The following is a 15,725-nucleotide window of genomic DNA, read 5'->3' on the forward strand; positions in this document are numbered from 1 at the left end:
ACTAGATGCCATTGAGCTGGAGATCAAGGATGATCAGGTTGAGTGCTTGCGGGTGAGAATTAGAGGGAAGGTCAACAAGGCAGACATCCTGGTTGGAGTCTGTTACAGACCACCCAACCAGGGTAAAGAGGTTGATGAATGATTCTATGGGCAGCTAGAGGCTGTCTCAGGATCGCCAGACCTTGCTCTCATGAGCAACTTTGACCTGCCTGATACGTGCTGGGAACTTAACACAGCAGGGAGGAGGCAGTCTAGGAGGTTCTTAGAGTGCATGGAGGACAGCTTCTTATCCCAGGTGCTGTGTGAGCCTACCAGGGGTAAGGCTATGCTTGACCTTCTTTTTACCAATAGGGAAGGGCTGGTGGGAGATGTGGTGGTCGGAGGCTGCCTGGGGTCCAGTGACCATGAGATAACTGAGTGTTCAATATGCACTTAAGCTAAGAGGGGCAGCAACAAAACCTCCACTTTGGACTTCCAGAGGGCAGATTTCAGGTTACTCAAGGAACTAACTTAGAAGGTACCTTGGGAAACAGCCCTGAAAAACAAAAGGGGTCCAGGAGGGCTGCAGCTGCTTCCAGAAAGAACTCTTGAAGGCTCAGAACAGGCTATGCCCATGTGCCAGAAGATGAGCCCCAGGGCAGACGGCCTGGATGGGCAATGAGCAAATTAAGGGGAAAAAAAGAGGGTGTATCATCTTTGGAAGGAAGAAGAGGTTACCCATGAGTGGGTCAGAGTGGCTGGAGAGCAGCCAGGCAGAATGGAACCTGGGGGTACTGGCTGACAGCAGTTAAATATGAGCCAGCAGTGTGCCCAGGTGGCCAAGAGGGCCAATGGCATCCTGGCCTGGATCAGGAATAGTGTGGCCAGCAGGAGCAGGGAAGTCATTCTGCCCTGTGCTCAGCACTGGTTAGGCCACACCTTGAGTCCTGTGTCCAGTTCTGGGCTCCTCAATTTAAGAAGGACATTGAAAGACTTGAATGTGTTCAGAGAAGAGCAACAAAGCTGGGGAGGGGTCTGGAGCACAGCCCTGGGAGGAGAGGCTGAGGGAGCTGGGGTTGCTTAGCCTGCAGAAGAGGAGGCTCAGGGGTGACCTTATTGCTCTCTACAACTACCTGAAGGGAGGCTGCAGCCAGGTGGGGGTTGGTCTCTTCTCCCAGGCAACCAGCACCAGAACAAGAGGACACAGTCTCAAGCTGTGCCAGGGGAGGTTTAGGCTGGATGTTAAGAAATTTTTCCCAGAAAGAGAGATTGGCCATTGGAATGTGCTGCCCAGGGAGGTGGTGGAGTCACCATCACTGGAGGTGTTTAGGAAGAGCCTGGCTGAGGCACTTGGTGCCATGATTTAGGTGCTGGGTGATAGGTTGGACACGATGATCTTGAAGGTCTTTTCCAACCTGGTTCATTCTATTCTATTCCATTCCATTCCGTGTGCTCTACATCATACAAAAGGTTTATGTCGCTTTCATCAGGCAGGGTTACCGGTGTCTCACCAAGCCGGCTTGCTGCCCTTCCTCCCCTTCTCTCAGCCCGGCGTCCCTGTGACACGGGCGGGGACAAGCAGCGGCTGCCGCCACGGCCACGACCGTGCACAGCGCTCCCCCTAGCGACAACCGAGGGGCATCGCTGGGCCGTGCGGCCACACGGGGGATGTAAACGCAGCAAACCGCTAAAGGAGTGCTGGAAAAGCATGCAAACTACAGAACTCTCCCTGCCACTCCAGTCTTAACAGATGCTTTTATCACCATTAGCCTTCCACTGGCTCGAACCTCCCCTTGGAAGGAAGACCCAGTTCTCCCTTGGCACCTGGTGCCAGGCTCTCTCCAAGTATCAGCATGAGGTTGTTCAATGACAATGCTTCAAACTTCTCCCCCAAAATATCCCTGAGGAGGAGAGGGAGGCTACACGTGCCAGAATTAGCACAAACTGTGTTCTGTGTGGTCTAGCTGGGGGCTTCATGTTTAGTCAACTGTATCCATGTTGCATGTCCTCCTCTAAACACTGACAAAGGAAAGCTGAGAGCATGATGAGATTATAAGGAATGCTTACAGGCCTGCTCCATAGCAGGAAAAGTAGTGACTTTCAACTGCTGTGCTCCTCAGGACTACAATTCTGGAGATCCCTACCCACTGTTCTGCAATTGCCTCTTCTCTCTCCTCTCTAATGTCTTCATTTCTGCTGCCTTTGAGGAAGAGAATGTGTGCCTCCACATGTGAGACATGGCATCAGCAGACAGCTTCCTTCAAACCTACGGCTGCAGCATGCCAAAAGGGCTCTGGTGAGCTAGATTATAGCAGAGTGAACAAACTACAGCATCCAGATCAGGCTGCCTCAGTCAGCTTGTGATGTGGAAAAGCTGACCAGAAGCTTACCTGAATACCTCAACCCAGAGAGGGTCAGGTCTCTTCAAGAGAAGCAAACTAGTCTAGAGAACTAAGCCATGGCCTGGAGAATGTACAGTTGGTTCCTTTAGAAGGCAACAGACAGAAGAAGACCTCTGCTTCTCTTAACACTGCATTTCCAGTATATACATCATAACTGTGAGCTGGTCCTAGTCTTAAGACACTTGCACAAACCAAGCAAAAGCCAGTGATAAAACACATGCTCCATAAGACATGCTTTGAAGTCACATGCCTCCTCTGCTTTCTGTTTTTTCCCAGGGAGAAGACAAGTCACCCCAGTTCATTACAGTTCCCTGCACATTCTATGTAGGAATACATTACTGCTCATTTCCTCACTTCCACATCTGCTTCTGGGGAGGGCTGGAGAATGAGTGCAGCCCTATGCACTGACACAAATGCTACAACCAAGGAGGAGTCCACCACAATCTATCCCTTGGGAGACAGCAAGTACTTGGTATTACTCCTTTTGTGAAGGTAAGGCTGAAGAGATACAGGTAAGAACGGGCACTATTTAAGGCAGCCAACTTTGAGAACAGCCTACCAGCAGAGACTGCACTGAGGTCTCTGACACCCTGTACTGGTGCCCTCCCTTTCCTCTGCAGCCTCTGAGCAGTGTGCCCTTGAACACCATCTAGTGTTTAACAGCTGATACATAGAATAGAATACATAGAATACATAGAATAAACCAGGTTGGAAGAGACCTTCAAGATCATCACGTCCAACCCATCAACCAATCCAACACCACCCAAACAACTAACCCACGGCACCAAGCACCCCATCAAGTCTTCTCCTGAACACCTCCAGTGATGGCGACTCCACCACCTCCCCAGGCAGCCCATTCCTACGGTAGCTCCCACCTGCTGGGCTTGTTTGGTACACTTAAACAACTTTCAGAAACAATAGTCCATAGGATTCCTTCCATGCCAGGAGAAATGCCAACTGAAACCAAATGGTTACCAGAAAGCAAAGCTAAATTTGCAGGGATCATTAAAAACAACTGAAGGAGCAAAGACCCTCAGCACTCTTACTCCAGGAGGGAGCAAGAGGCACCTTTGCAGCAGACTCCTGAGATCCAGATTGGACATGGCTAAAGCCATCACTTCTGCATCCTTCCCGCAGAGGCCGGCAGTGATAATCACAAAACTTCTGCACAAAGATTTCCTGCTGTTTCTACCTCCATGATCCTGACTTCTACAATGTGGAAGGGAAGCTTGGAGGAAACTCCCAAGTTCTGCTTGGTTACATGTCAAAACCACATGATGCCACAAATTGTGAAGAGTTCTCATGTACAACTATGGATCTCTGATGTCCACTGGTAAGAATAATCTAATCTGTACATTTCAAAATAAGAGAGGTGCCAACCAGCATTGTCTAGAGCATTCAGACATGCTCCTTTCAGCACAGAAAGGCTAATCCTTCGTGCAACACTGGTGTGCCAGACTCAAGCACACCTGAGCACATGGGTATTGCAATGGCTGGAGCGTGCAGCGACAGAGTGTCTGTCTTCACAATTCTGCTTCCAAAATCTGAAAACCACATATATCCAAAGAGTTCTCAGAAGACCTGTGTGAAAAGCTAGCTACTATATCACAAGGATGAGGGTGTGGGGGTATGGGCAGCTCAGAGGCTCTGTGCAATTGCTGTGTTCATCAGCTCAAGGCAGCAGGTAGTCTCCTGCCTTAACCAGGCCGCTGCTGCTGTGACTTTGAGGTCTGAGTAAATATTAAGAGAAGTACTGCAAAGTAAGAAGAAAGGACATTTACTTCAAGCTGGAAGAGTCCTGGTGGAACTTCTTTTAGTGAATTCTCAGAAAAATCCACTTCTCTGAGGTGATTTTTCCAGAAAACAGTCAACGTGTCCGGTAAGAATTCCAGAGAGTTTCTAGATGCTTTACAACATTTCTGCAAAACAGGAAAGAAGAAATACTCACAAAGTAGTAAAAATCTCCTTAAGTAATAAGGTAGATCAGCGGTCACATGTTTAAAGCAGTAATAAATTCATTCCAGGTGACCTCTTCAGATATTTTGATCTAGATAAATGACTGTGCCTGCAGGCCTAGGGGTGCATTCACTTAATCGATGGGCAAAAAGTATTTCAAGTTGTTTATCAACCCCCGTTGATGATCAATTTCTTGATCCCTCTTTGCTTATCGACCTAACTCTTCATCAAAGTACACTGTTACCCCTGTAACAATGAGGAATAAAGAGTGATTGGTGGACACAGATGCTTTAAGTCAATCATGGGTTTGAGGAAAGTCAACTTTGCATGAAGGCTTCTGCTCCTATGAACTAGAGAGAAAATGGAGAAATCCATGTAAGACACATTTCTAGATGTTTTCCACCAATCCCATCAATGTGGTAAGAACAGGGTAGAACCTCAGAAAGACATGATCTGAGACTCAGGAATGGAATCAGGCAGGAGCACTGCTATAGAAACAGAACAGTCTTTCGGCCTCTGACAGCATTTTAAGCATCACAGTATAGTTTTTGCATTGTTTCAACAGCTTTTTTAGCCTCTGAGTCTCTCAGAGCAGTTCCACTTACCAAGGGGCAGGCCCAGGGATCTGGAAAGACTTTCAGCTGATTTCTGGAAACATTCAGTGTGTTTAGGGACTTGAAGCAGTACAGAAAAACCGTTGGGAGTTCCACCAACCTGTTGTCAGAGACATCAAACTCCTGCAACTTCCTTAAACCAATCCAATTAGTTGCTAGAAAACACAAAACATTGCAGGCTTGGTGTGAGCATGGCAGCAGTCTGCTCCAGCAAGGCGCTGCACACTTGTTAGGCTAACAGCTGAAAGATTTAATGAATGCTAAAAACCAACCAGGCCTTTTCAGGTACTTTGGGCAAAAGGTTGAGAGATGCCAAGCATCACTAGCTAACAGCCTTCAAGTCGTTATTTTAACAGTTTGGGGTTCACAGTATCACAGTCTCACAGTATAACCAAGGTTGGAAGAGACCCCAAGGATCATCAAGTCCAACCTGTCCCAACAGACCTCACGACTAGACCATGGCACCAAGTGCCACGTCCAATCTCCCCTTGAACACCTCCAGGGACGGCGACTCCACCACCTCCCTGGGCAGCACTTTCCAGTGACGAATGACTCGCTCAGTGAAGAACTTTTTCCTCACCTCGAGTCTAAACCTCCCCTGGCACAGCTTGAGACTGTGTCCCTTTGTTCTGGTGCTGGTTGCCTGGGAGAAGAGACCAACCCCTTCCTGTCTACAACCACCCTTCAGGTAGTTGTAGAGGGCAATGAAGTCACCTCTGATCCTTCTCTTCTCCAGGCTAAGCAACCCCAGATCCCTCAGCCTCTCCTCACAGGGCTGTGCTCAAGGCCTCTCCCCAGCCTTGTTGCCCTTCTCTGGACACGTTCAAGTGTCTCGATGTCCTTCTTAAACTGAGGGGCCCAGAACTGGACACAGGACTCAAGGTGTGGCCTAACCAATGCAGAGTACAGGGGCACAATGACCTCCCTGCTCCTGCTGGCCACATTATTCCTAATACAGGCCAGGATGCCATTGGCCCTCTTGGCCACCTGGGCACACTGCTGGCTCATGTTTAGGCGGGTGTCAATCATCACCCCCAGGTCCCTCTCAGGGTTCTCATTTACAGATCAGGCATTGAGTTGTTAAGGGTCACACTGGACTGTACTTACTGTTTTCCTCATTAAACAGCTTCTCCATATAGTTTTTGGAGGCAATGAGTTTTTTAAGGTTTTTAAGGTGTAGGAATCCAGAAGGGAGAGTGGAGAGCCTGTTGCTGGATACATCGACCTCGAGTAACCTGTGAGTACAGAAGATAATCAGTCAGGCGTCAACAGAGTGCTAGCAAAGACTCCTGTTGCCATAGCCATCTACCTTAGCAGGACAGCTTTAGATCTAACTGGCAGCAGCTGGAAGGTGCTCCCACAAGGCAAAGCAAAAAAAAATTTTAAAAAAATTAGAAAATTAATCCTACCAAGGAGCAGCCAGAAGTGGTGTGCATAGAGAGCAGAGCAGATAATTGATACCAGCCAGCAAGTACCAATCAGCTCAGGGCTCAGACTTAGAGGAGTGAAGCTCACCAGAACTGGAGAAAAGCAGAAGCAACATGAGACAAAATGGGAATAAAAATCCCTACAACTGTCCTGACAACAAAATTGGAAACACAAAGAATGCAAAAGGGCAAATCTGAAGTGAAACCTTGCAGTAGGCAGAAAATAAAGCAAACATGTACATGCTCTTAGGAAGTTTCAGACAGGCACAACTGACTCATTGGGGGTTTGGTTTGCTGAAGGCATCTCTGGTACACACACCTTGTACAGATAATTTCATCAGATGACTGTATGCTGGGTAACTCTGTCAGCTGGTTGCCAGCCAGGCTCAGCTTCCTGAGGTTTATTAGGCCCCATGGGATCACAGAGGGAAGGGAGACCAGGCAGTTGGCAGAAAGATCAAGCTCAGTTATCTGACAGGAGATATCAATCAGCCAGTCCAGATCCACCCAGGGCAGTTTGAGGTTTGACCAGTTCACACTCAAAGCCTGCATGTGTCAAAGAAAGAAGAGAAAAACCACATCAGTAAAATCCCAATTGCTCTCAGCCCGTGCTACACCACTGGGAGCCTGGCGGAGCAGAGCATGGGCCATAAACATTCTGCTCACTTTCCAATCTGCTTCTGAGAATTAAACTGTCTCGGAGATTAAATCATGCCTGGATATCAGCAGGCCCCACCATATAGCTGCTCCATGATCTCACTCCAAAGACCATAAGCAAGTGTAAGGGGGGACCTGGTGAAGAAGTCCAGGGGACCTGGACTTCTTTCTTCACCAGTCCAGACACCAGCTCTGCAAAGTGGAGTCCCACAAAGGATAAGCTGCCCTTGCCCAAACCAGCACTCCCATCCAAGGCTATTCCCATGGGGCCCAGCCCTGCAAGACACATCCACACTCCACACCACCAGCATGATATGGACAGACCATGGAAACCATCTTAAATCCTGACTCCAGAATCCCACTGTCTCTTGGACATGGCTGCTCAGATCTCCAGGGGATCATGAGCACCCACAGAGGCCAGGCAGGTCCAGAGCACCCCTGTGGAGCGGTCACCCTCTGAAACACTTACGGATCACTGCTTGTGCATCTGTAGAGAGGACAGGAACAGATCTGCTGAATGTGCTAATGAATTCTTAGGAGGAGACTTGCTGTTAGAATAATTAATATTTGCCCAGGCACTGCTCTTCCATCTTAAACCTTCCAAGAACGAGCAGCCAAATTGTTCTGGGGAAGGCTGGGGTTTTGCAAAGGAACCTCTGGGAATGGCAAGGAAAGGCAAATGCCCTCTTGTAAAGCATTTCTGAACACTAGAAATCTGCTCAGTGGCACTGAGAAAGGTATTTTTGTTCTGAAAGATGATCTTGGCAGTTGCCTCCTTTCTAGATAGTGTTCTGGCGCTTTTGACAGCAAAATGAGGAGGTCATTTTATCCTCTTTTGAGAAGGAAAAAAACCCCAAAAGCTCTTACAAAAGGCATACCTGTTTATTTCAGGCTACAGCTCGGACAGAAGCAAACACCAACACACAATGGTCATCAATGCAAGTAAACAACCTAAGGTTCCATGTCCAAGATCACCTTGCTGCATTCCGATGAGGTCTATACTCTAAACCAGACCTTTTTAAAATGTTGTTCACAACAGGTTTTCATAACCTCAGTGGTTTTGACACAATTCATCCCAAAGCCAGCCTCAACAAAATCAGTTCTCCACCAGGAGGCAGCAAGGACCTGGCAGCAAATTTAATTTGCTTTCCAATTCCCAGCATTTTTAGCACTTCAGATTTTTAACCCCAAATTTAAAATGAAAATTAATGTGGTTTGGGAAAGGAGAGAAAGAAATGGGAAACAAAGGTCCATCTCAAATGCTGACTGGAGACTCAGGACTCCAAGTAATGAAGATGACACAGTTCAAATGTCTAGGAGAATGGAACACAGGACAAGCACAAGCAGTGGCACTTTTAAGAAATGGAATGGCAGTATTCTGCCCTTTGTATCACCAGAGAAATCCAGGCAGAGAGCACAAGTTGTTTGCATACAGCTACCTTCCCTGGCATGCCACACCACACCCCCATAAACACAGCAAGGCAGCATCAACAAGAAATCAAATTAAGCAGAGCAGCCACTGCTACTGCAAAACACACAGTACCTAATGGGAGCTACAGTGCAAAGCACCCACACTGCCACTGAACATACTCTACCTTGCTGTTAGATTTTCCAAGTCTGTATAGCTACCTCCTTCCTGCTTACAAACTCTCCCTTTAAATTCTCTATGTAGCTCTCTCAGTCTTCTTTTCACCTGTAACAGCTCAAGATTGAGCTTGTTGACATCACTGGAGAGCACCCAGTTAGGATTTATGGTAATATACAAGTCAGACTCCCTTTCCCACCCCACACTTCAGAAAAGACATTGGGATGTGGTACTGATGCCAAGGGACTGGAAAACCTTCCCAGCATGAGGAAACCTCACTGGGGAAAGGCACATCTGTGCTGAGGCACTTAATAGGAGCCAGATCCCTCCATTCAGGTAATGCAGGGAACCAGCTCTACAATACAAACAAAACCCTTAAGTACTATTGACTCCTGTCTCCTCCTTTTTAAACATCTTTTAGCATCTGATCTAAAGTGGGATGCTCTGCAGCACCTTTCTTAAGATAAGCATCCAAGACCAGGATATCCTACTCCTTGAACTATTCACAAACTGTACCTAATGAAACAGAAGCAAGAAGCTGGAGAGGTACAGCCCAAACCCTGGGCAAACATTCAAAGCAAAAGGCTATGGAGATGGTCTGCAGTCACACAGAGGATGTACATGACCACTGAGGGCCTGGAAATTCTAGAAGTGATGGCAGCAAGGGCCTGGAGTGCTGGCTTGCTCGTGTGGTTCCCGCCTCACAGGAGAAAACAGGTTCTTGTTGAAATCTTGAATTCGGACTCCAGAGCCCCAAATTTCTTGCCTCACTATCTCAGACTACCCAGAACCTGTTTGCTAGTCCATTTAATGGGACAGTGACACTTCCGCTCCTCCCAGGGAAGCCAGGAATAAAAATGCACTACAGACTCCAGCTCCCTCTTTTCCTGCTTATTAAACTGCCCCAAATAAATGTCAGAAAAAAGAACTGATGGTGCTTATCCTCTCTCTCATTTCCTGCTCTTTTCCTCTTTACACTGGGCCCAGGCTCTCATTCCGGTACAAAAAAGTACTTGTCCTTGAGTATACCAACCAGTGGAGTAATAATAGAACCTACAGCCCGCTTTTAGTGGGTGCAAGCAGGGCCATGCATCTCTGCTGCTTCTCATTTCAGACTGGTATTCATCTCTATTTGGCATTTAGAATGCTGTGTATCATTTACCTAAAAAATGCAGAGCTATGGCCTCAGGGTATTTAATGTGATAGAAAGATACCTGCAGAATTCAGATAGTGACTTCTAAAACCACAGACCAGATTGTGAAATCCAAAACCCGCTATGAATGCTGCGGGGTAGGTGTCTCTATCTACCAGACAGCTTTATGAATATGCTCCTCATCCAGAGCCAGGTACTGGCAGTGGGTATTCTACTTGAGTGCTGCAAGCAGGAGGATCAGCCAAGCCCCTTCATCTGACTTGGGGACAGTGACCCAAATTCACCTTGGTACTACTAACCTGATGGCAGTGTGGTTACCTTAGGCATTTACTTGGCTCAACGCTTTCAGTGTGCAATTCAGTGAAAGCAAGCCCAACAGCAATGCCACAGAGAGAGGGGATTTCCTCCCCAACTCACACTAATCATCCCCACTAGCTTCCCCAAAAAGCCCAAAGGTCTGTGATGCTGAACTGCACAGAGCCAGCATTCAGCTCATTTGGCACTGGCTGGTGAGCTCTAGGCTCAAGTGTTCAGAGGCTGTTAGCTCCCGGGCACAGCCTGACTCTGGGCAGCTTACTGCTCTTCAGAAGGGCAAGGAAAACCTCTGTAGACTCCCCTCTCCTGCCAAAAAGGGATTTCTCAACACAAGTCTTGAAAACAAACAGAAATGTTGTGCTGCAGTGATGTCAGAGGATGCACTGTGAATACAAAAAAGATTTACTTAGCTTTGAGACCATTTGGTAAGGTGATTAATAAAGGCTGTTGTGCCTTTCTCCTAAATGCCATGACATGTCCCAAGAGAGCCCTGCTTTGTCATAGCCAGGATATTCTGAGGACAGTGATCTTCTTTACATAGGGAGACATAATTGAGATTAGCCAGCTGATAAAGAAATAGGAGAACCACACATACATTTGTATGCTTCTGTACAAAATTCTTGGCAGAATGGGAAAATGCAGCAGTTAAAGCTCATTTCTGGTCTGTAATGGGAAAAAAAAAAGTCTATCTTCCACTGCACATACTGGATCAGTACATGTATCTCCATGCTGCCTACACCTATCAAAGTCTAGAATCTATAGTGCATTAAAAAAAAAATGTTCAGCAGGTCAAGGGAGGTCCTCCTTACCCTCTGCTCTGCTCTGGTGAGACTACATTTGGAGTATTGTGTCCAGTTCTGAGCTTCCCAGTTCAAGAGGGACAAGGATATACTAAAGAGAGTTCAATGGAGGGCTGCAAGGATGATGATGTGACTGGAACATCTGTCTGATGAGGACAGGCTGAGAGCCCTGCGGCTGTTTAGCCTGGAAGACTGAGAGGGAATCTGATTAATGTTTACAAATATCTGAAAGGTGGATGTCAAGAAGGGGCCAGTCTCTTTTCACTGGTGCCCTGTGATAGGACAAGGGACAACAGACACACACTGGAACACAGAAGTTCCACTTCAACATGAGGAGAAACTTCTTTACTGTGAGGGTGCTGGAGGCCTGAAGCAGGCTGCCCAGAGAGGTTGTGGAGTCTCCTTCTCTGGGGACTTTCAAGACCCATCTGGATGTGCTCCTGTGTGACCTGCCTTAGGGGAGCTGGACTTGATGATCTTCAGAGGTCCCTTCCAACCCTTACCACTCTGATTCTATTCTAATCTGTGTTTAGCCACTTAACTGCAGGGAATTTTTTTGGCACTTGTTACCTGTTCCTGTAATAATGGAGCACTTCCTCTCTTCAGCAAGACAGTGCTTTGCTGTGGGGGTAAATTTATGCCAGGAAAAAAACAAGAAAAGGAGAAACGGACATCAGAAAAATGAGATGCAACTCCTCTTGTCTCAGACAGGGCACACTGCACACAGCAGGGTGGCTGCCTGGGAGGTGTGGCAGCTAAACCCAGCTCTCTGACCACATTCTATGCATAGCTGGTAGCATTCACCACTGTGAAATCAACTGCAGGTCAACTGTGTTTCACTGTAAGAGACCACTGATGGGACAAACCCTTTTGAAGTTCTGGGCTGATTCTGCAATGAGCAGTGCTCAATCTGCCCTGTCCAAGAGGAGACTGACATCCAGCTGGCTGCCATACGCATTGCAGCCTCTGCACAACCTTACTTTTGCTTCCTCCCAGTGCAAAATGCATCACAGCACTTACACAAGAAGACTTACAGTGATGAACCTCAGGAGATATGAGGAAGGCTCTGAGGCAGCTTGTTTGCAGCTGCCACAAACCTGTCTTTTAGAAAACTATCAGTGTGTGAGAGCTGTGAGACTTCTATCAGGGTGTGAATCCCTGTGAGACTTCCCATGGACCTGAGCTCTGCAAACCAAACTAGGACAAATCTTCCTGAATCTGGCCCAGTCTGTCAAAATGTATTTGAAGAGAAAGCATTAGATAAGCAAATATATTAAAAATAAACAGCTGCTAGAGAATCAAAGTCAAGTTTCTGGGGCTGGGTTTTTTTTTTTAACTTTTCTTTCTTTTAAAGCAGGCAATTAGCTGATGTTTAACGACACTTCACTCAGGGCGTGACAACAGTAAAGCTGAGTCATTTTTACAGCAGCTAAGTTAAATACTGCCAGCAAGTTCACATGGAAAACAGACCTCTTCCCTGCAATTCAAACACTTATTCCAAGTTTATTCAAGCTGAATTACCCAGTTTGGATTTTTTAACTCTAAAAGGCACATGGTTTTACTAGCTGTTACCCAGAAACATCTAGGATTTAGCTTAATTTTGTTTACCTGTCAATAAAACTAAGAATCCCCCAGGGAAGTCTCTGCCTCTGCTGATGGAACATAATGAAGTCACATAATGAAGCTCACATATGTGGCCTGCAGTCCCTAATGTTCACAGTGTCATTGGGAATCCAGTGAGACAGGGTTTTGGCAGGAAAACAGAGAATGGAGAAGCTTGTAAAACTATGAAAGCCTCTGCTTATTTGTACTTAACACCGAAGCAGAATCAACACCCTGCAACGTTCTGAGCTGAGCAAAGAGATACTCAACTGGCGACAGCATTCATGCAGACACAGCCTCCATCAAAACATTTTCCTCAAGCATTTTTCACTGCAAAATCATTATGACCTGAGGAAAGCAGTCACTATTGAAAGGTTCTGATGCATTCAGTGTTGGTTAATATATACAGAGGGGAAAAATGAAAAATGCCTGGCTAACAGTTGGAATGCTACAAAATACTACCTGCTTCTCTCTAGAGAAGGAACAGTGTGTGCCTCGAGACATTCCTCAGCTCAGAATAAAGGAGAGCTGAAGGTAGCCATCTTCTACTAATGAGGATCTGAAGTAGGGCAGGGCTACAGGAGCCTGTTTGTACATGCTGTATCTAGGCTGTCAGATGCAGAGGCAGAGAAGGGTTTACAGGCTCAGCAATGCACTGTGCTAACCCTCTGGGACAGCACACAGCTCGTGGCGTTACCCTGCAACCAGAATGCACAAGGGAAACCTAAATGAAGTAATTATCCTAGGGTCACAGAAGAAGCCTGTGGTAGTGCTTATTTCCGTGGAAGACTGTGAGCACAAAGTCAGTGTTTCCTTTCCACAGCACACAGGGCAAGGAACACAAACTAGAACACAGAAGTTCCACCTAAACATAAGGAAAAATTTCTTTTCTGTGAGGGTGCTGGAGCCCCGAGGGCAGGCTTCCCAGAGAGGTTGTGGAGTCTCCTTCTCTGGGGAGATTCCAAATCCTCCTGGACACTGCACCTCTGGGCAACCTGCTTTAGGTGACCCTACTTTAGCGGGGGGATTTGACTACACTATCTTCAGAGGTCCCTTCCAACCCCTACAATGCTGGGATTCTGTGGGTGGTATGCCTGGTTCACACACTGCTGTTAAAACCACCAAGTGGAAGCCACCATGTGAACAACCATGCCACTTAAGTGCCCAATGCTTTATGCCCTGCAAAGCAACAGTGGCAGTAAGGGCACGTTCCCAGCTTGTTCTCTAAATGAGCAGCAAACCACAAAGCTCTTAGTTGAGAAGAAGAATCACCAGCCACACAGCAGGTGAAGACAAGTATGGATTATTAACATCATGCTCCTTTAAAAGAACATCTCTTGAGAGAGAGAAATGGCTACTTACTGTTTTTGCTGGAGCACTCCCTGGTAGTGGGCTTGTCTCAATGAAGTACTTCCTCAGAAGGTGCTTGCTGGATTCAGGACTGTCCATCAAGATGTAGGAACAAAAGAAAGCTCCATTCCGTAATAAAAACACAGCCACCTCTTCATTCCCTGTAGAGGAAAGTAAATTCTCTGTTCCCTTCTTCTCATGTAAATGAACCAACAGGGAGCTGAAGAGAAATCCTGGGAAAGAACCACTTCTGAAAAAAACCATGGGGCTGTGCAAACAAGAAAGTGAACTGTGTAAGGGCTGTTTCCTCCCATGATAGGATTTAGTTTGCTCAAACTGAAACAGCAAAGACACTGTGTAGAAGCACTGGCCCAGGCTCTTGCCTATTTCTCTTTTTTCCCCCCTGTCTTATTGACTATACACACAGCCGTGCTTTGAAGTGTAAATTATTCAGCCTCTGTGCCAGAGTGTCCATAACAATAATCCTTTGACTTGCAAGGTTTCTATTTTTGAAGGGTCTTTTCCCTAGGAGTTTACATTTCAGCTCTTCTGTATTTACTGTAATCTAAATTAGCAAGGCCCTGACTTGAATTTGACTAAATCAAACAATTCAAAGTCAATTTTGTTTTATTCTATCTCGCTGGAAATCTAGGACGTCAGACACGCCAGCTCACGCTGATACCTTCTAGATGTGCACAACTCAACCTGTTCTTTAAAAGAGGGTGCAGAAAACAGGCAAAGTTTGGACGCATGCAGGTACACACCTGCCTTTATAGCAGCATTTGGGAAGCATGCAGATACACACCTGCCTTTATAGCAGCATACAGGGGCAACCGGATCAGCACTGGAAACTCATTCTTCCTGACTGCACAGCTCTCGGGGTCAGCACTGTACACACGAATCAGGAGTTTGACTATGTCCAAATGTCCCTGCTGGCAGGCTATGGCCAGCATCCAGTTCAGGAGCTGTTGGCAAGTACTAGGACCTACAGAAAAGACAGAGCATTTCATTTAGTTGATGCATCAGGCTGTGATGTGCAAGTCATCACAAACAATGGCTACATCAAGGGTGAAGCCCTAGGCCGCACTGCGAGATCGTGTCACAGAAGAGCCCTCAGACAGTTTTCACCTTTGCTTAACTATTCTTTATTAGCTGCCCAGCTAATGGGTGAACTTTTTTGAGTGTCTCTGATCTAAGCATGCATAAAGGTAGCAACAGTGGACGGCTTTAAGGAGGCCTGCTAGGCTACCAGTAGGAAAACCACAGAACGTTAGGGTTGGGAAAGGACCTCAAAATATCATCTAGTCCAACTCTCCTGCCAGAGTATCTAATCCCAAAGAGAGGTGGCAAGAGATGACCAGCCCTGTCTTTGCATCCAGAGACAACAAGCCTGGTCCAACAGACATTAGATCCAAACACCCACGATAGGAAACTACTAAGTTCATGAGAGAGAATACAAAGAATGGAGAAGGTCAGTTGGCTTTTCATGCCAGTGGATGAATAAAACAAAAACAAATGTTTCAGACAATACAAAATAATTGTTTTAGTTTGTTTTCACTGCAACCTGAAGTCTCCCACAAAAAAATTCACTTGCCCTTGAAATATTTTCTTAGGAATGAATTCTTTGCTGTATTTTCCAAGTGAAGTCAAACAAATGCCACTTAGGACTAGAAATGAGGAAAAGGATGAGGTACAGGATGAGGAAAAGGCAGAGGTACTTAACACCTTCTTTGCCTCAATTTTTACTAGCAGGAAAGAACGTCTCCCAGACAGCTGGCCTGCAGAGCTGGCAGAAGGAGCCAGGGAGCTGCATAGTTTCCCTGTGTTCCATGAGCAAGTGATTGGAGCTCTCCTCAGCAGCTTGGACCCCCACAAGTCCATGGGA

The 15,725-nt window shown here is 46.6% G+C and overlaps 1 protein-coding gene across 3 annotated transcripts in view; it reads right to left on the reverse strand.

The window, feature by feature from the left end:
* LRRK1 (leucine rich repeat kinase 1) overlaps positions 1-15,725 on the reverse strand; it is an 81,081-nt gene that overhangs the window by 42,107 nt on the left and 23,249 nt on the right. For 2 of the 3 annotated variants that reach the window (XM_009899893.2, XM_054169270.1), the window contains exons 4-9: positions 14,646-14,825; positions 13,853-14,001; positions 6,698-6,924; positions 6,059-6,186; positions 4,943-5,106; positions 4,163-4,300 (exon numbers count right to left, since the gene is read on the reverse strand). In XM_009899893.2, the coding sequence (XP_009898195.2) occupies positions 4,163-4,300; positions 4,943-5,106; positions 6,059-6,186; positions 6,698-6,924; positions 13,853-14,001; positions 14,646-14,825 (986 nt within the window). The other variant, XM_054169271.1, reaches the window with a different exon arrangement.

The sequence above is a fragment of the Dryobates pubescens genome, chromosome 17 (genome assembly GCF_014839835.1).
Source record: "Dryobates pubescens isolate bDryPub1 chromosome 17, bDryPub1.pri, whole genome shotgun sequence".
NCBI lineage: Eukaryota > Metazoa > Chordata > Aves > Piciformes > Picidae > Dryobates > Dryobates pubescens.